This window comes from Salmo salar, chromosome 03 (genome assembly GCF_965601325.2).
Source record: "Salmo salar chromosome 03, fSalSal1, whole genome shotgun sequence".
Taxonomy (NCBI): domain Eukaryota; kingdom Metazoa; phylum Chordata; class Actinopteri; order Salmoniformes; family Salmonidae; genus Salmo; species Salmo salar.
Window position 1 is genome coordinate 31460501 of NC_138293.1, and position 22413 is coordinate 31482913.

Here is a 22413-nt window from a genome sequence, read left to right on the forward strand (position 1 = left end):
AGCATATCCAAACATTTGGAGACACAAGTGCTATCCCATTGGGCACACACTGGTTGAACCAACATGAAATAGACATTGAATTGAAGTGACCAATGGGATCAGACTTTTAGCTCTAACTTTGGAATGCTATGGGCTATCAACTCAGTTCCAACTGCATCAGAAACATCAGACTCTCCATTTGGTATAAACATTAACTGGAAGCTAAATATGTATTTACATTCTTTTTGTTATTAGGGGTTAAACCTCTTCCACTGAGGTTGATTTAGCCACTTTTTATTTGTCTTTCAGGCAAGTGTTCTAGCAATTTCCTTGGCGTAAGGTTTTTTATTGTTGTTAAAACTGGTATTCTATGAAATTCACGTAAAATACCCTGACTGAAATCAAGAGCCCTTAGAACAGCATCAAACATCTTCTTATATTTTGTTATGTTCATCCAATGTAAGTGTGTAGAGATTTCATAACATTAAAATGAAGCTAGTTATTGTGCTGGCATACCTAGAGAAAATCCAAAACAATCTGTTTGAGAATAATTAGCTGTTCAATCACCTCCCTACTCTTCTACATTTGCACACACTGTACATAGATTTTTCTATTTTTCTTTTCTTTTGTGTTATTGACTGTATGTTTGTTTATGTGTAACTCGGTGTTGTTGTTGTTGTCGAACTGCTTTGCTTTATCTTGGCCATGTCGCAGTTGTAAATGAGAACTTGTTTTCAACTGGCCTACCTGGTTAAATAAAGGTGAAATATATATTTTTTTAAATCAGATGGATTGTTTCCTATTTGGATTGCTTATTTAATTAATTATTTTGCACACCCATTTTTTTAAGGACGTTCTTTCAGAAAATATCAGAGTGGAAGTTAAAGCGATCCCTCCAATCCCTCACTTAGGCAACTCAGAGGGGGTGTGACTTTGCAGTGGATGGCTGTATATATTGAGACGTTTAGTCCAAAGTGGCTTCATTTGTATGAAATGCAGAGTTAAATTCAGGATAATACGCACCAAGACCCTTCTGATATCATCACCATGGAGACGTGTTTTCGCAGACTTTGGCTGACAGTTGTTCTGGCATCGATTTTGCGGAGATCAGTCGCGGTAGGGCCGGTTATCCGGTGCGAACCATGTGATGCTGGAGCCCGGCTCCTGTGCAAGCCGTTGCCCAAGGACTGCGCGGAGAGAGTTCGCGAACCGGGCTGCGGGTGCTGCATGACTTGCGCGCTGGCCTTTGGAAAGCCGTGCGGAGTGTACACCGGGAGATGTGGCTCCGGGATGACATGCCAGCACCAGCCCGGCGAGAAGAAACCTCTCCAAGCTCTGCTAGAAGGACGAGGACAGTGTGCAAACGCGACCATTAAAAGAACTGTTGCCACTATAATCAATGAGAGACAAGGTAAATGCCAAGATGATGACGCAGTTTGGAACGTTTTTTAAGAATGCTTTGCCAACTGATTATTACATTATTATGATGATGTGAGCTGTAAAAAGATCGATACTTTTTGTGCTTGTCATCTGAAACATCTGGATGTAAGGCAGCCTAAAGTATAATTTATTACCTTGAGCTATCCGGTAGGTTTAAGCCAGTCTGCGCGTAATATGTCCAATATTTACACAATCGAATTGACAAACAATTATACTGTGTAACCCATTATCTGGCTGATATTGATGTTTGACCTTGTAATTTAACTGTATCACTGCTGTTTAGACTATTATAATTGTCACTTTGTGGAATTGTAAAACTGTGATACAAGGGTTTCATGGAGATTATTGATGGGATGAGTCTTATTTGACAGATGTCAATATTTATTTCAACCATCTATATTGTAGTTTCTAATTGTAAATCAAAACTGCTTTTCAATTTTGTAATCTTTAAAGGATATCTGACCATCAAACTCTCCTCTCTACCCTCCTTTCTTCATCAGTAATTAATGTGCAACTACACTGAACAAAAATATAAATGCAACATGTAAAGTGTTGGTCCCATGTTTCATGAGTTTAAATAAAATATCCCAGAAATGTTCCATATTCACAAAAAGCTTATTTCTCTCATATTTTGTGCACAAATTTGTTACATCCCTGTTAGTGAGCATTTCTCCTTTGCCAAGATAATCCATCTACCTAAAAGGCCACTCTAAAATGTGCAGTTTTATCACACAACACAATGCCACAGATGTCTCAAGTTTTGAGGAAGCGTGCAAGTGGTATGCTGGCTGTAGGAATGTCCACCAGAGCTGTTGCCAGAGAATTGAATGTTCATTTCTCTACCATAAGCCGCCTCCCCGTGGTGGGGTTATGGTATGGGCAGGCATAAGCTACGGACAACAAACACAATGGCATTTTATCGATGGCAATTTGAATGCACAGAAATACTGTCACGAGGTCCTGAGGCCCATTGTGAAGCCGTTTGAATGTTTTATATATATCTTTTCTTAAGGTATCTGTGAACTACAAATGCATATCTGTATTCTCAGTCATGTTTAATCCATAGATTAGGGCCTAATGAATTTATTTCAACTGACTGATTTCCTGTAAAATCTTTGAAATTGTTACGTGTGTGTTTATATTTTTGTTCAGTATATTATTAGCTTGGATGAACATCAAGGGATTGTCCAAAAAATGTCTGAACCAGCACATCTAGACCATTCACATGATTCTTGTGGTCCATTAGAATTATTATATATGAATAATTTACTGTATGTTTTTTTTTACATTTCTTAAGGACTCTTGGAAGATGAGCCCTTGGTGGGCTAAACAAAATACAAACATTTGAATAAAAAAATATTAAGTATTGGGAATGCTTCCAAATATGCCACAACATAAACTCACAAACAAAATAATCCCCCCCTCTCTGTTTTTGGCAGAAAATGATGGTGGTATTCAGGAGGAGGAGCGAAACACCACCGCCCCAGTGCTCCAAGCCTCCTTCAGCACCAGCAGACCTCCTGTAGGCCCCCCCAGAATCCCCCATCACCCCCCTCTCCTCCACCCTGTCAAGGCAGAGGTCATCCGCAGGGAGCAGCTGAAGAGGGCCCAGAGTTACAAGATGGAGGAAGTACCTGGAGCACTCAGCACAGACCAACAGAACTTCTCCCTGGAAGCCAAGCAGGACCCAGAGTATGTAAGTGCCAGGTCCACTGTTTTCGTTTCTAGGAACATTCTGTTAGGGAATGTTCTCCTCCTCTTTCTCCTTTGCTCTGTGTTATGTTTTCATCCTCATTTGCTCTGTGTTTTGGTGTTTTTCTCCCCCTTTCTCATCCTTTCTCCCTCTTTCTTCCCCCTTTCCTCAGTGTTTTGGTGTTTTTCTCCATCCGTCTGCAGGTGATAATGTTCTGGTTATGCTGACTGCTGGCGGGGGCGCATTGGTGGTGGCGGGAGATTGGCGTGGCGCAAATTTGGACATGGTAGCTCTGCCTCTGCAGCTGACTTCGGGTCAGGCTGTTTCGCCGCAAGGCGTCCGCGTGCCGCCCAGGGGCACGGAGGGGAGCATTGGCGGGCTGGAGGGGAGCGCAGAGCCTCAGAACAAGCTGATGATGGATTGGGCCTCTGCGTGTGCCTGTTTGGACCCTCCCTCCCTCTTTCTATTTGTTATCCTGCCTTTGACCCGGCGGCAGGAAAACAAGTGCAGCACGAGGAATGAGCTTTGCTTTGCCTTGCTTTGATCAGCGACTGGAGCTGGACTTGAGGACAAGACCTGTCGGTTCCTTTCTATGACCTCTTTGATTGCGCGGTTATCCCCTGGCCTATCCCTTTGTGTAAAGTATTAGAGTTTTTAAGCGGCTTACAGCAAAGCGTAAGCCCTCACAAGGTGGTCAGATGAATTAATTTCCTATTAGTTGCCTCTTTTTTTCTTATCTCTAGTACCACCAGTGTTTGCGTACTACTGAAGGGTAGTGCTGTAGGCTACAGATGGAGCTTGGTGTTGCCTTATACCAACAATAGCATCCCTGTCTATGTTCCTAGAGCATTCTGATTGAATTACAGTACCATGTAAGCACACTGTTGGGGTTTGTGTTAGCACACTGTTTGAATTGGATAGAGTAATGCCATTAGATAACTACTTTTGGTATTTTATTAGGGTGCCCATTAGCTGTTGCAAAAACAGCAGCTACTCTTCCTGGGGTCCACACAATACATGAAACATGACATAATACAGAAGATTAATAGAAAACAGCTCAAGGACAGAACTACATAAATACATTGTTTACAAAAGGCACAAGTAGCCTACATATCAATACATACATACAAACTATCTAGGTCAAATAGGTGAGAGGTGTTGTGCCGTGAGGTGTTGCTTTATCTGTTTTCTGAAACCAGGTTTGCTGTTCACGTGAGCAATATGAGATGGAACGGAGTTACATGCAGTAATGGCTCTATAATTATCTGACATAATGACATAATTATCTGAGCTGTAGTGGGCAGAGTGCTTTGGAAGGAGTAATACGGGTCATTATAGTCTGTGCTTGTGTCGTCTTGTGTGTTTAGGGTCCCTGTCGAAGAGAGATGGAGAGTATCCTCAATGGACTGAAGATCACAGACATCCTCAACCCCAGAGGCTTCCGCATCCCAAACTGTGACAAGAAGGGCTTCTACAAGAAAAAACAGGTATGGAAATCATACAAACACACTGTAGGGAAAACTATGCAATTTTATGAGTCAGCCACCCCAGGCTACTTCGCATTACTGAATGTGTCACAATCATGCTTTCACCAAGGAAGACCAGCCCAGATACCAGACCCACCTATTTGAACAGTGTTACAAAGGCCAGGACGATCACCCCCATTAGAACATTGTAACTACTATAATTTCTGATCATCTTGCCACTTAGTCTTTCTTCATCAATGAAGACTCCAAAATCAGTGACTGACTCATCATGCATACAATATTCATATCTGGAGTGGATCCGTTCCTCTAGCGCTGCTGCAGTCGTCTTTCACTAGTTATTAGAGCCTCATCACTGCTCAGCCACACCAGTTGGGGTATACCATAGAGACAGACGGTTGGCGCTGTAGACCTGGAACCACAGACCCCTAAACCACAGCAAGCGCCCTGCACGGCTCAAAAGACGGCCATTTAACGTGAACCCTCCCAGGGAGACAGGCGTCAAGGTGGCCGCCGGCACCCGCCACTACCCGCCGCTCGCTCCCCATAATTGTCAGACTTTTTAAAAAGCAGTGCAGAAAATAGAAGCTTCAGCCATTTCCCACATTTGCGTGGTCCTGGTCCGCCCACAATCTGTTTATAATAAATGAGTGTCCCTGACGCATTCATATGGAGGCACTTAGTCCACTAGCGCCATCATGGCATCCACCAAAAGCAAAGCAACATTTATATTACACACCACGGCACTGAGTCTCATACCTAAAGGACATGCCTCCATTTGACAGTCATCTCGTAACCAGCTTTACCAAAATGCCAGGCTCATTGTCTTTATTTAAAATGTACGTATGTGTATCGTCAGAGATGGCAGGCAGGGAGGGAGTGGCAGACATTCCCATGAGTCTCAGACCCAACATTTCTTATTAACTATAAATGTATACATAGTTTGAAGGATTAAGTAACTTATTTTTTAACTTGTTTTGTGCATAATGTTGCTGCTACTCTCTCTTATGACCGAAAAGAACTCACCTCGAACTGGAAGAAGCTTTTTCATTTAACGAGTCCGACGTGAAGGATATACTGCTTTCCCGAGAACAGACCCAAATCCCGTAATTTGCATGAAGAAAAGACGGAGAAAGAGGGGGGCGGCGGTTGGGCTGCCTTCTGAGAATTCGTAGGCGAGCAAGTAATCTCCCACTGCCATCCATTCTATTTGTCAACGTACAATCATTGGAAAATAAAATCGATAACCTAGGATCAAGATTTTTCTACCAACGAGACATTAAAAACTGTAATACCTTATGTTTCCCCAAGTCGTGGCTGAACGGCAGAACAGAGAAGCTACGTCTGGTAAGACGAGTGTCTATTTGTCAATAACCTCCCTGGGCAAGGTGGGACGTTTGTGTCCCACCTAGTCAACAGCCAGTGGAATCGCGTCGCGCGAAATACAAATACCTCATAAATGCTATAACTTCAATTTCTCAAACATATGACTATTTTACACCATTTTATAGATACACTTCTCCTGAATCGAACCACGTTGTCCGATTTCAAAAAGGCTTTACAGCGAAAGCAAAACATTAGATTATCTTAGGAGAGTACCCTGCCAAAAATAATCACACAGCCATTTTCAAAGCAACTAGCATGCATCACAAATACCCAAAACAGAGCTAAATGCAGCACTAACCTTTGACGATCTTCATCAGATGACACTCCTAGGACATCATGTTACACAATACATGCATTTTTTGTTCGATAAAATTCATATTTATATATAAAAACAGCATTTTACATCAGCGCGTGACATTCCAAAAATATTTTCCCTCAAATACTTCCGGTGGATCAGCGCCACAATTTACAAAAATACTTGTCATAAACATTGATAGAAAATTAAACTATCATTCAAAGAATTATAGTTGAACATCTCCTTTATGCAAACGCTATGAAAGATTTCAAAAAAGCTTCACGAGGAAAGCCCTCTTTGCAATAATCTGAGTACTGAGCTCAGAAAAATACACTAGGCTATACAGATGGCCACCATCTTGGAGTCATCTAAAATCAAACATTGCATTACAAATATTCCCTTACCTTTGATCATCTTCATCAGAAGGCACTTCCAGGAATCCCAGGTCCACAACAAATGTTGTTTTGTTTGATAAAGTCCATAATTTATGTCCAAATAACTCCTTGTTGTTCGTGCGTCCAGTAAGCTACTCCAAGTGTAGAAAGCGCGTGGACGATGTCACGACAAAGTTTAAAAAAAGTTGTATTTACGTTCGTTCAAACATGTCAAACGTTGTAAAACATCAATCTTTAGGGCCTTCAGAATGTGAAGATTCAATAATATTTCAACCGGACGGTTCCTGTGTCTTGAAAAAGGTTTTGGAACGGGAGGATCCACCCTCGTGAACGCGCCCCAAGAAGAGATGTCACCCCCTGCCTCAACAACTTCCCCTCCTTCTCATTCGGTCTCTGTTCATCGTAGAAGCTTCAAACAACTTTGTACCCCCTCCCCAGCGCATCCGGACGCTAATAAGAAATCCCGCTATGCCACCAAACAAGCAAAGCGTCAATACAGGATTAAGATCGAATCCTACTACACCGGCTCTGACGCTCGTCGGATGTGGCAAGGCTTGAAAACCATTACGGACTACAAAGGGAAACCCAGACGCGAGCTGCCCAGTGACGTGAGCCTACCAGATGAGCTAAATGCCTTTTATGCTTGCTTCAAGGCAAGCAACACTGAAGCATGCACAAGAGCACCAGCTGTTCTGGACAACTGTCTGATAACGCTCTCGGTAGCCGATGTGAGCAAGACCTTTAAACAGGTCAACATTCACAAAGACGCGGGGCCAAACGGATTACCAGGATGTGTACTAAAAGCATGCATGGACCAACTGACACGTGTCTTCACTGACATTTTCAACCTCTTCCTAACCGAGTCTGTAATACCTACATGTTTCAAGCAGACCACCATAGTCCCTGTGCCCAAGGAAGTGAAGGTAACCTGCCTAAATGATTACCGCCCCGTTGCACTCACGTCAGTAGCCATTAAGTGCTTTGAAAGGCTGGTCATGGCTCACATCAACAGCATCCTCCCGGATACCCTAGACCCACTTCAATTTGCATAATGCCCCAACAGATCCACAGATGATGCAATCACAATTGCGCGACACTGCCCGTTACCACCTGTACAAAAGGAACACCAGAATGCTGTTCATTGACAGTGCTCAACACCATAGTGCCCATGAAGCTCATTACTGGGGTGGCAAGTAGCCTAGTGGTTAGAGCGTTGGACTAGTAACCAAAAGGTTGCAAGATCAAATCCCCGAGCTGAGAAGGTAAAAATCTGTCACTCTGCCCCTGAACAAGGCAGTTAACCCACTGTTCCTAGGCTATCATTGAAAATAAGAATTTGTTCTTAACTGGCTTTCCTAGTTAAATAAAGGTATAAAAAATCACTAAGGATCCTGGGACTAAACACCTCCCTCTGCAACTAGATCCTGGACTTCTTGATGGGCTGCCCCCAGGTGGTAAGGGTAGGCAACAACAGGTCTGCCATGCTGATCCTCAACACTGGGGCCCCTCAGAGGTGTGTACTTAGTCCCCTCCTGTACTCCCTGTTCACCCATGCTGCATGGACAAACATGACTCCAACACCATCATTAAGTTTGCTGATGACAATGATGAGCCTATAGGGAGGAGGTCAAAGACCTGGCAGTGTGGTGCCAGGACAACAACCTCTCCCTCAGTGTGAGCAAGACAAAGGAGCTGATCGTGGACTACAGGAAAAGGTGGGCCGAACAGGCCCGCAAAACAACAGTGCAGTGCAGTATCCGGGATGATGCTAACATCGACGGAGCTGGTTGAGAGTTTCAAGTTCCTTGGTGTCCACATTACCAATGAACTATCATGGTGCAAACACACCAAGACAGTCTTGAAGAGGGCCCGACAACACCTTTTCCCCCTCAGGAGACTGAAAAAGTTCTACAGCTGCACCATCGAGGGCATCCTGACCAGTTGCATCACCGCCTGGTATGGCAACTGCTTGTCATCTGACCGTAACGCACAATGGAGGGTACTGCATACGGCCCAGGCCAAGCCATCCAGGACCTATATAATAGGCCAAGTCATAGACTGTTTTTTCTGCTACCGCACGACAAGCGGTACCGGAGCGCCAAGTCTAAGACCAAAAGGCTCCTTAACTGCTTCTACCCCCACGCCATATGACTGATGAACAATTAATCAAATGGCCACCGGACTATTTCCATTGACCCCCCCCCCCCCCCCCCCCCCCTCTATGTATAGTCACTTCACCCCTACCTACATGTACAAATTACCTTGACTAACTTGTATCCCCGCAAATTGACTCGGTACCGGTACCCCCTGTATATAGTCTTGTTATTGTTCTTTTATTGTCTTACTTTTTATTATTTTTTGCTTAGTTTATTTGGTAAATATTTTCTTAACTCTTCTTGAACTGCACTGTTGTTTAAGGGCTTGTAAGTAAGCATTCCTCGGTCTACACTTGTATTCAGCACACGTGACAAATAAAGTTGGATTTGAGTTTATGTGCAGCCTTTGAAGCTAGATGACAGAAATGGCAAAGTGATTATGTATGAGAGGTGCTGTTAAAGCAGCTTTTTAAATGCATTTTTTTTCTGGCTTTTGTCTTCTTTTTATTACTTTTATTACATTCCAAGCTACTGTTAATTAAGTGGAGTCATTCTTTGACTCCAAGTCCATCTTTTGAATTACTCTGCCTTGAAAATATAAATTTTTTACCTTTTTATTTAACGAGGCAAGTCAGTTAAGAACAAATTCTTATTTTCAATGACGGCCTAGGAACAGTGGGTTAACTGTCTTGTTCAGGGGCAGAGCGACAGATTTTTACCTTGTCAGCTCGGGGATTCGATCTTGCTATCGGTTACTAGTCCGCTCTAAACACTAACACCTGCCGCCCCGTAGTACCCATAAATAATATGACCGCACCTCTCAGCATGTGGAGTTGACTAAAATTATATTACTTGATGGTTTGTATTTGTTTTAGTCCAATACATACACTTTACTGTACCCTGTCACTCTTACAGGGTTGAGATTAACTTATGGTCTCTGGGGTCAAATACCAAGGCAAATGTAATATCAAGCTGAGAAAGGGTTGACTTCCATTCTGATCTACTCTTTTACAGAGTGATGCCGTTTGTTCTCCTGCCTTTCAAATGAATTCCTGCATGTTTTACTAGAGAGGACTGTGACCTTCAGTAAAATTGGCAGTAAAATAACAGCACTTGGGTTGCTCCAGAGACTCTGTAAGTCATGTGTAGTACCCATAATTTGGAGCTGTGGGGTATAATCAGCAACAGATGATTTGTACTGGCCACCGGCTCACTGAAAATAGATCTTGGGTCTCAGTTGTTCACAAACGGGCCTAAGCAAATATTTGACCAGGTTTCTGTTTACCTTAAAGCTCTCTATATGTGTGTGGAACTGGAGGTAGACCGTAAAAGCAGCTGAAAATACCACCAGCATGCGTCCCATGGCCAAGTCTCCTCTGCTCCTCTGCTCCTCAGCACAAAATGGACATTAATGTCCTTAACCATTTATTGTCCCACTTCCTTTGCGTCCTTTTTTTATTGCCATTGTGCTAGATCAGTGGTTCCCAAACTTTTTATAGTCCATTACCCCTTCAAACATTCAACCTCCAGCTGCGTACCCCCTCTAGCACCAGGGTCAGCGCACTCTCAAATGTTGTTATTTGCCATCATTGTAAGCCTGCCACACACACACACTATACAATACATTTATTAAACATAAGAATGAGTGAGTTTTTGTCACAACCCGGCTCGTGGGAAGTGACAAAGAGCTCTTATAGGACCAGGGCACAAATAATAATATAATAATCAATAATTTTGCTCTTTATTTAACCATCTTACATATAAAACCTTATTTGTTAATCGAAAGCTGTGAATAACTCACCACAGGTTAATGAGAAGGGTGTGCTTGAAAGGATGCTCATAACTCTGCAATGTTGGGTTGTATTGGAGAGAGTCTCAGTCTTAAATCATTTTCCACACACAATCTGTGCCTGTATTTAATTTTCATTCTAGTGAGGGCCGAGAATCCACTCTCACATAGGTATGTGGTTGAAAAGGGCATCAGTCTTAACAGCGTGATTTGCCAAGGCAGGATACTCTGAGCGCAGCCCAAACCAGAAATCTGTCAGTGGCTTCTGATTAAATTCAATTTTCACAGAAACGCTTGGTGCAATTTCGATGAGGCTCTCTTGTTCAGATATCAGTAAGTGGACTGGAGGCAGGGCATGAAAGGGATAATGAATCCAGTTGTTTGTGTCATCCGTTTCAGGAAAGTACCTGCGTAATTGCGCACCCAACTCACTCAGGTGCCTCGCTATATCACATTTGACATTGTCCATAAGCTTGAGTTAATTTGCACACAAGAAATCATACAATGATGGAAAGATCTGTGTGTTTTCCTTGTTAACACAGACAGAGAAGAGCTCCAACTTCTTAATCCTAACCTCAATTTTGTCCAGCACATTGAATATAGTTGCGGAGAGCCCTGTAATCCTAGATTCAGATCATTCAGGTGACAAAAACATCACCCAGATGGGCCAGTCGTGTGAGAAACTCGTCATCACGCAAGCGGTCAGACTAGTGAAAATTATGGTCAGTAAAGACAACTTTAAGCTCGTCTCTCAATAAAAAAAAAACGTGTCAATACTTTGCCCCTTGATAACCAGCGCATTTCTGTATATTGTAAAAGCGTTACATGGTCGCTGCCCATATCATTGCATAGTGCAGAAAATACACGAGAGTTCAGGGACCTTGCTTTAACAAAGTTAACCATTTTCACTGTCGTGTCAAAAACATCTTTCAAGTTGTCAGGCATTCCCTTGGCAGCAAGAGCCTCTCGGTGGATGCTGCATTGTACCCAAGTGGCATCAAGAGCAACTGCTTGCACGTGTGTTACCACTCCACTATGTCTCCCTGTCATGGCTTTTGCGCCATCAGTACAGATACCAACACATCTTGACCACCAAAGTCCATTTGATGTCACAAAGCTGTCCATTCTTTAAAAATATCCTCTCCTGTTGTCCTGGTTTCCAGTGGATTGCAGAAGAGGTCTTCCTTAATTGACCATAAACGTAACGGACATATACCAGTAGCTGTGCCAGGCTCACCACGTCTGTTGACTCATCCAGCTGTAATGCATAGAATTAATTGGCTTGTATGCGAAGCATAAAACATCTCCTGCCATGTACCTGTGTCGTGAAACAGTGTTGTTTGATGAAGATATTGTCTGTATAGTTTTTTTTTTGCCTTTTCGCCAGCATTATCCCAGCCATATCTGCGACAGCAGGAAGAACTAAGTCCTCCACAATAGTATGGGGCTTGCCTGTCCTAGCCACTCGGTAGCTCACCATATAAGACGCTTCTAGCCCCTTCTTATTAATGGTATCTGTTTCTTTTATACATGTCTTACTCAAAAGTTGTCTTAATTCTCGCTCAAAAACTCCCGTGGCTTATTTTTCAAATTGGCATGTTTTGTTTCTAAATGTCTGCTCAAGAGTGACGGTTTCATCAAGTTGTGAGATAGTACTTTTGCACATATAATACACTGTGGCTGAGGAAAGGCACTACTGACAATATAAGTGAACCCCAAATCAATGTAGTTCTCATATTTGCACCTCTTCGATGGTCCAATGTACCTGTCTGATGTTCGGTGCTTTCCCGGGTAAGGGGGCAGTAGATCTTTGGCTGCATCAGATTCACAACTGTCAGTGTCCATGCTAGCTGTTTTTTAAATGTGAATAACATTTTTATTTGCCGTATTCTTTGGTATTTAAAAAAAACAAGTTTTTTAAATGTGAATAACATTTTTATTTGGCATACCCCCGACGGCGTTGGGAATACCTGGAGATGATCTCCGGTGTCTATTTAATAGTCTAAATCTTTTTCTAATATGTTCTCTCCCTGTATGTCTCTCTTTCTCACACAGTGCCGTCCATCCAAGGGCAGAAAGCGAGGCTTTTGCTGGTGTGTCGATAAGTATGGGCAGCCATTGCCAGGTTTTGATGGGAAGGAGAGAGGAGATGCTCAGTGCTACAACTCAGAGAGCCAATAAGACAAGAGCAGCGAGAAAGAGAGAGAGAGAGAGGGTGAGAGAAAGAAAAAGGACCCATGAATACACAGAGAAACTGAAGATATCGGGATTCAAAAGATTCCAAAATGGCTGGGCCTGGACATGTGTTGGCTGGCATTGATGACTCTTTGGCCCATGGGACCTTATGGAGGGCAGAGCAGGGGGAGTGGCTTGAGAAGAAGACAGGACTCATCCAATCACACTCCTTGTGTCCAGCAAACTCCCCCTTATGCAATGTGCTGCTCCTATGTACTGTAAACAGTGTGTGGATGGATTCTCCATAGACTGAAAGGGCAGACCAGACTTGGTATATGTAACTCTAAGGACACATGAGATGTAATCATTCATTCCATAGCACAGGGCTAGCTTTGATGATTACAGACTTGACGACAGAGGATCATATACAGTGCTCGTCTCGACCCTCAATGAGAGGCGTACACCAACGCACAGCTAGGTGGCACTATACTCGTGTGTGCGTGTTTGTATGGCTGCATGATATGATTATATTTGTATGTGTGTTGTTCTGTATGTTTGATATGTTACTGTATGTATTTGTTTAAATGTGTGTGTTTGTATGTGTCTGTGTGTACAGTACAATTGTCTATCCATGTAACCGTATGCTATGGGGTGCTGGTGTGCGACCAACCTGTGGCACAGTACAATGTCATAAAATGCTTTCCCACTTTGTGCCGGAGGGTACATAACTCAGATTTTAGTCCATTCAGTATCTCCCTGTAGGATCACTGTCCTCTCCTCAGGACCCTTTAAGGGAGTTGACTATAAAGCTTGGATGTTGTTCTCATCTTTCCTTTGCAACTCATATACACTGTGTACAAAACTTTAGGAATACCTGCTCGTCCCATGATGTGGACTGACCAGGTGAATCCAGGTGAAAGCTATGATCCGTTATTGATGTTACTTCCATCAGTGTAGATGAAGGGGAGGAGATGGGTTAAAGAAGGATTTTGTAGTCTTGAGACAATAAAATAAACTATATTAGTCACATGCGCCGAATACAGCAGTGAAATGCTTACTTACGAGCCCTAACCAACAATGCAGTTTAAAAAAAAGAATAAGAAATAAAAGTAACAAGTAATTAAAGAGCAGCAGTAAAATAACAATAGTGACACTATATACAGTGGGGTACCGGTACAGTGTCTATGTGCGGTGAGGCAATATGTACATGTAGGTAGAGTTATTAAAGTGACTATGCATAGATTATAACAACAGAGAGAAGCAGCGGTGTAAAAGGGGGGGCAATGCAAATAGTCTTGGTGGCCATTTTATTAGATGTTCAGGAGTCTTATGGCTAGGGGGTAGAACTTGTTTAGAAGCCTCTTTGACAATTTTTAGGGCCTTCCTCTGACACCGCCAGGTATAGAGGTCCTGAATGGCAGGAAGCTTGGCCCCAGTGATGTGCAGGGCCATACGCACTACCCTCTGTAGAGACCTGCGGTTGGAGGCTGAGCAGTTGCCATACCAGGCATTGACTCAACCAGTCAGGATGCTCTCGATGGTGCAGCTGTAGAACCTTTTGAGGATCTGAGTACCCATTTCAAATCTTTTCAGTCTCCTGAGGGGGAATAGGTTTTGTCGTGCCCTCTTCACGTCTGTTTTGGGTTGCTTGGACCATGTTAGTTTATTGGTGATGTGGACACCAAGGAACTTGAAGCTCTGAACCTGCTCCACTACAGCCCAGTCGATGAGAATGGGGGCGTGTTCGGCCCGCCTTTTCCTGTAGTCCACGATCAGCTCCTTTGTCTTGCTCACATTGAGGGAGAGGTTGTTGTCCTGGCACCACACGGCCAGGTCTCTGACCTCCTCCCTATAGGCTGTCTTGTCGGTGATCATGCCTACAACTGTTGTGTCATCTGCAAACTTAATGATGGTGTTGGAGTCATGCCTGGCCGTGCAGTCATGAGTGAACAGGGAGTACAGGAGGGGACTGAGCACGCACCCCTAAGGGGCCCCTGCATTGAGGATAAGTGTGGCGGGTGTGTTGTTACCTACCCTTACCACCTGGGGGGCACGTCAGGAAGACCAGGATCCAGTTGCAGAGGGAGGTGTTTAGTCCCAGGGTCCTTATCTTATTGATGAGCTTTGAGGGCACTATGGTGTTGAACGCTGAGCTGTAGTCAATGAATAGCATTCTCACATAGGCGTTCCTTTTGTCCAGGTGGGAAAGGGCGGTGTGGAGTCCAATAGAGATCATCTGTGGATCTGTTAGGGCAGTATGCAAGTTGGAGTGGGTCTAGGGTTTCTAGATAATGGTGTTGATTTGAGCCATGACCAGCCTTTCAAAGCACTTCATGGCTACAGATGTGAGTGCTACGGGTTGGTAATCATTTAGGCAGGTTACCTTAGTTTACTTGGGCACAAGGACTATGGTGGTCTGCTTAAAACATGTTGCTATTACAAACTCGGACAGGGAGAGGTTGAAAATGTCAGTGAAGACACTTGCCAGTTGGTCAGCGCATGCTCGCAGTACACGTCCTGGTAATCTGTCTGGCCCTGCAGCCTTATGAATGTTGACCTGTTTAAAGGTCTTACTCACATTGGCTGCGGATGCTCACACAGTCTTCCGGAACAGCTGGTATTCCCATGCATGTTTAGTGTTATTTGCCTCGAAGTGAGCATAGAAGTAGTGTAGCTCGTCTGGTAGGCTGTGTCACTGGGCAGCTCTCGGCTGTGCTTCCCTTTGTAGTCTGTAATGGTTTGCAAGCCCTGCCACATCCGACGAGTGTCAGAGCCGGTGTAGTACGATTCGATCTTAGTCCTGTATTGACGCTTTGCCTGTTTGATGGTTCGTCGGAGGGCATAGCGGGATTTCTTATAAGCTTCCGGGTTAGAGTCCCGCTCCTTAAAAATGGCAGCTTTAGCCTTAAGCTCAGTGTGGATGTTGCCTGTAATCCAAGACTTCTGGTCGTGGTATGTACGGTCAGTCACTGTGGGGACGACATCATCGATGCACTTATTGATGAAGCCAATGATTGATGTGGTGTACTCCTCAATGCCATCGGAGGAATCCCAGAACATATTCCAGTCTGTACTAGAAAAACAGTCCTGTAGCTTAGCATCTGCTTCATCTGATCACTTTTTTATAGATCGAGTCACTGGTGCTTCCTGCTTGAATATTTGCTTGTAAACAGGAATCAGGAGGATAGAATTATGTTCAGATTTGTCAAATGGAGGGTGATAGAGAGCTTTGTATGTGTCTTTGTGTGTGGAGTAAAGGTGGTCCAGAGTATTTTTCCCTCTGGTTGCACATTTAACATGCTGATAGAAATTTGGTAAGACGGATTTAAGTTTGCCTGCATTAAATTTCCTGTTTACTTATGGCGAAATACATCTCATTTGGTGCGGTCTTAGTGCCAGCATCAGTCTGTGGTGGTATGTAGACAGCTACGAAAAATACAGATAACTCTCTAGGTAGATAGTGTAGTCTACAGCTTATCATGAGATACTCTACTACAGGCGAGCAATACCTAGAGACTTCCTTAGATATCGTGCACCAGCTGTTATTTACAAAAAATCATAGTCCGCCGCCCCTTGTCTTACCAGACACCGCTGTTCTATCCTGTCGATACAGCGTATAGCCATGATAATGTCGTCGTTCAGCCACGACTCCGTGAAGCATAAGATATTACAGTTTTGAATGTCCCGTTGGTAGTTTAATTTTCCGCATAGGTCGCCAATTTTATTTTCCAAAGATTGCAGGCTGTTCTGAGGGCAAAAGGTGGTGCAACTCAATATTAGGAAGGTGTTCCCAATGTTTAGTACACAATCTAAGTACATTCCCTACACATCTACCAGAATAACATATTTCTGCTGGATTTCAATGTACAGAGAGAGGGGAGGGGCATTCCCCACAGTCAATGGTGTGGTCGTTCTTCCTCCTCTCTGTCAGTTTGCATAAGCTGGTTACTGGGATAAAGTCTTTCACGACTGTGTGCATGTGTATTTGTGTGTGTGCCCACATGTTTTTGAGCCTGTTCTTCTGTTTTTAAGAGATACATTTTCACCATTTAGCTGTGTCTAGGTTCAAGGCCAATATGCTGTATACAAATAAATGCATTAAAGCTGACACCAGCTTCAATTGCTATGTGATTTATATTTGTGTGTTGTCTGAATTTCTAAATGTCCATGATTGTTATTAATGAAGCTGAGATTCTGAATAGTTTTTTTACAAACTAACTTGATGATAACCCTCAATTTTGCCACTAGAGATTCTGTTGAGGGTGAATGTCTTTGTTAGAGGAAGTTGGAGATATTAGCATGTTGCTAGCTCTGGAAGTGTTTTGGGTTCAAACAAGGGATCTGTCAATTTTTACCCTATTCAGTATGCAGTGTTCCACTTTTGACCAGGTCTATAGTAGCACACTATAGATAATATGGTACTATTCTAGACTCAGGATCTTGTAAGTTTTTTATAATAATTTGTTGAGAAACAACTGTTCTCCTTGCCTTGGGGTTAAAGCCAGGGGATATATAAGGACCTCTGGTATGGGGTAGAGGGATTTTGTACATTTCCTCACTTCAAATAAATACTTAATTTTATGAAGCTATTGGCATTGGTGTCTTCATTCAACTCTCTCCACATTTGCCGTATCCTTACATGTCCTATGTTACCGAAACATGTACACAATAACCATTGAGGTTAACATGTTTAATGAAAGCACAGAATTACAACAGAGTAACTAACATAGCCCTTACAAAAAATATATTGCAGTTTTGAAACTGCAGTAAAAGTGCAGTAACTGCAGACGGCTGTGGTATTTTGGATGAAGTAATTGCAAAATGACTGCAGTGTACTGCACTTTAACTGCAGTTACACTGCAAACTTACTGCAATCATTTTTCGTAAGGGAGGCTATACATGATTTGTAAAAAAGCAAACAAAGTATTAGCAGCATATCTCGTAACATAAACTCAGCAAAAAAAGAAACGTCCTTTTTCAGGAACCTGTCTTTCAAAGATAATTCGTAAAAATCCAAATACTTCACAGATCTTCATTGTAAAGGGTTTAAACACTGTTTCCCACGCTTGTTCAACGAACCATAAACAATTCATGAACATGCACCTGTGGAACGGTCGTTAAGACACTAACAGCTTACAGACGGTAGGCAATTAAGGTCACAGTTATGAAAACATAGGACACTAATGAGGCCTTTCTACTGACTCTGCTAAACACCAAAACAAAGATGCCCAGGGTCCCTGCTCATCTGCGTGAGCGTGCCTTAAGCATGCTGCAAGGAGGCATGAGGACTGCAGATGTGGCCAGGGCAATAAATTGCAATGTCTGCACTGTGAGACGCATAAGACAGCGCTACAGGGAAACAGGATGGAGAGCTGATCATCCTCACAGTGGCAGAACACATGCAACAACACCTGCACAGGATTGGTACATCCGAACAGCACACCTGCGGGACAGGTACAGGATGGCAACAACAACTACAGGAACACCAGGAACGCACAATCCCTCCATCAGTGCTCAGACTGTCCGCAATAGGCTGAGAGAGGCTGGAATGAGGGCTTGTAGGCCTGTTGTAAGGCAGGTCCTCACCAGACATCACCGGCAACAACGTCGCCTATGGGCACAAACCCCCCGTCGCTGGACCAGACAGGACTGGCAAAAAGTGCTCTTCACTGACGAGTCGCGGTTTTGTCTCACCAGGGGTGATGGTCGGGTTCGCGTTTATCGTCGAAGGAATGAGCGTTACACTGAGGCCTGTACTCTGGAGCGGGATCAATTTGAAGGTGAAGGGTCCGTCATGGTCTGGGGCGGTGTGTCACAGCATCATCGGACTAAGCTTGTTGTCATTGCAGGCAATCTCAACGCTGTGCATTACAGGGAAGACATCCTCCTCCCTCATGTGGTACCCTTCCTGCAGGCTCATCCTGACATGACCCTCCAGCATGACAATGCCACCAGCCATACTGCTCGTTCTGTGCGTGATTTCCTGCAAGACAGGAATGTCAGTGTTCTGCCATTGCCAGTGAAGAGCCCGGATCTCAATCCCTTTGAGCACGTCTGGGACCTGTTGGATCGGAGGGTGAGGGCTAGGGCCATTCCCCCCAGAAATGTCCAGGAACTTGCAGGTGCCTTGGTGGAAGAGTGGGGTAACATCGCACAGCAAGAACTGGCAAATTCAGTGCAGTCCATGAAGAGGAGATGCACTGCAGTACTTAACGCAGCTGGTGGCTGCATTACTGCAGATACTGACTGTTACTTTTTTCTGTTAGTCACATGTCTGTGGAACTTGTTCAGTTTTATGTCTCAGTTGTTGCATCTTGTTACGTTCATACAAATATTTACACATGTTAAGTTTGCTGAAAATAATCGCAGTTGAGTGAGAGGACTTTTTTTTTTTTTTGCTGAGTTTATTTCTGACTCACTGTCAGGAACAGGGGCTTGACAGATAATAAATAGACATTTAATCATGGCATCAAATGAAACAAAAGAGATAAGACGTCATTTCAGACAAGCAAAACAATGACTTTACATGAGGAATCTGTGTATGTGCCGACAAGTTTCACAACAAACCTTTGCTAAACCAGAAGACCTGCACAGACCAGTAGAGGTAGATAAAGACTAAACAGGGGCTTGGATGAGCAGTGACATGTTTGTGCCTGGCCAGCAGATGCATACTTGTGGCACTTTAAGTATTTCCCCGATGCCCATTGAGAAAATATCAATGGGAATACATTCCAACACTGTCAACATGTTGACTGAATGAATGGTTGTGTTGTTTCATTTACAGTGCACAAGTCCACCGGGTTGAATGAATCAAAAACAGATTCTGAAGACCCTGAACTGGGTTTGGCAGAGCTGGAGACCTGTGGTCTTCAGAGATGGAGTTATTTAGTCAGAAACACAAATGTATACACTGTTGCCCTATTTACAATCAGAAAATAGACAAACATATAAATAATCTAAAAATTACAAATGGTTCATACTAGTAAGCACAGACACGTTTTGAATAAATAAGGCGTGATACGTCATGTAAATAAATTAAGAGTAATTTCTATTTTTCTTTTTAATAAAATGTTATGTTGTGTGCTCATGTGAATGAGAGTGTTTTTGTACGGATTTGTAGAAAGAAAGTCAGTATATTTGGTGGATGTTGATGTGTGTAGGTATGTGTTAAGTAGTGTTTAAGCTGAGTAAAAAATGACACAGTGTATGTCCATACGCGTGTGTCCATGCGTGCGTACGTGTGTGTGTGCATTCATGGGACTGTGCTTGCGTAGGTGCAGGGGTATGTGAGTGTGAGTGTGTGTTTGTGCAAGTGCTTGTATGTGCCTGATTATATGCATACTGTAAATGTATGTCGGAGCGTCCATGCTTTAGTGAGTGAGCTCCTGCTGACACTCTGAGTCCCCTAGTAGGTCATTTGACCCCGGGATCTTCTTCCCATTCCAGGAGGATACACACCAACACCTGGCAGGGGGTCCCACCAGAGACGACTCACACTAAAACAAAACAGAAGAGGGGGGGAAAAGAGAGAGAAAGATGTTAAACGACATGGATCAACTTAACTGCGTTGCTATTTTTGATTGAACTCTCAACTAGGAACCAGAGTCTTCCTGATCAGATCACCTGGTTCTACTATCAACCACTAATGAGGAAATGCTATTGCTAAACACACCAACCCCTCTCTATTGAGGCACCTCCAGAAGTAGACGCATAGGCTGCTTACCTGCTTAGCCTTGTGGAAGCCATGTTTGTCACAGTTGGGGAGGTAGAAGGTGGTGAACTTCTCTCCTAGTTCCTGCTGAGAGCTGGCTATCCTGTCGAGGGCTGCATGCAGCTCAATGTGGCAGGGCCCCTAGCGGTAGAACAGAGAGAGGGCAATGAACATCTAACACATATAATACACACAGAAATATGGACACAGAATACATATGAAATAAGTAGTTATATCTGACTGAAACAGATTAAATCACCACGTGATTAAATTCAAAGCAAATTTAATCTCAAGGCAATAACACTTTCTCACTGAGGCTTGGTGGTTTTTGTTAAAATGGCAACAGCTTCCTCTGGTGGCTAGGAGCTAAATTGACCTGAACTGTAAATCAGGTTTTAGAGGCCCTTTGCTGCATTAAGCTAAAAGGTAAAGATGAAGAAAGTAAGTCAGGGCCGTATAAAGCATCTGATTTAGGATCAGTTCAGGCTTTTAGATCACAATTAATAATATTACATGGAGAGGGGGAGACCTCATCCTAGATCAAAACTCCTACTCTGAGAAGCTTTATACAATAGTCCCCAGTGGTATGTTGTCCCCACCTGTTCCACCATTACAGCCCGGTTACCTAGCTACCTAACTCTAACAGTAAGTCACCTAACTAACTCGAAAAGTCAGATTGAATACTGTGCGTACCTGTTTCACCAGTTTCTTGCGGATGGCATTGACCTTGGCATTGATGCTCTCCTCATCCCCCTCATCTCTGGGGTCAAAGGGAGTGTTAAGTCCCAGGAGGTCGGGCAGGGAGCTGTGGTCTGTAAACCACTCTACTTCCTCTGTGGATTAGAGAGAGAACTGAGTGGGTAAGTATAGAATTTGTAGCATTAGTTGACATGATATATTTTGTATTACGTTGTCAAAAAGGTTGAATTTGTGAGTTGGAAAGAAGGAAGGAAGTTATTGTTACTCATTGTGTATTTATTCCTTGTGTTATTAACTTTCTATTATTTTTCCATTTTTCTCTCTGAATTGTTGGGAAGGGCCCGTAAGTAAGCATTTCACTGTTAGTCTACACCTGTTGTTTATGAAGCATGTGACAAATATATATATATTTTGTATCAATTCATCAATGAATGAATTATTTAGAAACTAAACACAACAACAAAAAGCTGAGTCTACCTTGTCCCTCGTCCTCGGTGCAGATAGCCTGTCCCCTGGTGAGAGAGTAGAGAGGTCTGGGGTCTCCAGATCTAGGGCTGCATTTTAACCCCTCAGCACAGTGGGCCGTGTACACCCCACAGGAGGCCCCCTTCGCCAGGGCACATGCTAAGCAGCAGCCACATCCCGGCTCCCTTAGAACCTGCTTACAGTCTGGGGAGATGACCGGGCATTCATCCAGTTTCTCCTGGGTACAGGAGGCACAGCGGATAGGCTCTGGACCCACCACGGGGGAAGACAGGGCCAGAGAGGCCAGGAGGGACAATGACACTGTTGCCAGCAGGGTCAACTTCTCAAATAATCCAAGCATCTTGAATCTGAAATCTTCAAGTGTAGGAAGAATCTTCAAGTATAGTTCTTGCTTAGTTTTCGAGTTCTTTTTGACTAGCACGATGTACTGTAGATAGGTAGTTTTAGGTTTCCTTCTATCCTTCTGCGCTGAATTCTCCAAACAGAAGAGCTGCAGTATTTATACAGAACTCTGACCCTCAGGGAGGTTAATGTTTGAACCAGTCACTCCAGATATTAAATATTTTGGACAGACAGAGCAGCAGCAGCAGCAGCAGCTGTATTGGGTTGGAGGGTGGATGGATGGGTGGTTTGACCTCTGGTAGAGTGCGTAGATCTGAACTGAGGTTCACTGGAGCTGCCTGCCTGCCCTGTCGTCAATATTTACTCTAGGACAAGGAGTACAGTAATTGTACAAGGTGATGTTGGAAAACATTTGTGTGTGTGTGTGTGTGTGTGTTTTGACC

At 43.5% G+C, this 22413-nt stretch overlaps 2 protein-coding genes across 2 annotated transcripts; one reads left to right on the top strand and one right to left on the bottom strand.

Annotated features, from left to right (window-relative positions):
* The first annotated feature begins 1026 nt into the window (after positions 1-1026).
* On the top strand, positions 1027-12738 carry igfbp-3b2 (insulin-like growth factor binding protein 3 paralog B2). The gene is given in 4 exon segments (NM_001279170.1): positions 1027-1390; positions 2859-3115; positions 4480-4599; positions 12613-12738. Coding segments are annotated over 4 exon segments (867 nt in total).
* Positions 12739-20102: 7364 nt separating this feature from the next.
* igfbp-1b2 (insulin-like growth factor binding protein 1 paralog B2) lies at positions 20103-21968 on the bottom strand. Its single transcript, NM_001279165.1, is given in 4 exon segments — positions 20103-20228; positions 20456-20584; positions 21137-21276; positions 21620-21968. Coding segments are annotated over 4 exon segments (744 nt in total).
* Positions 21969-22413: the final 445 nt, after the last annotated feature.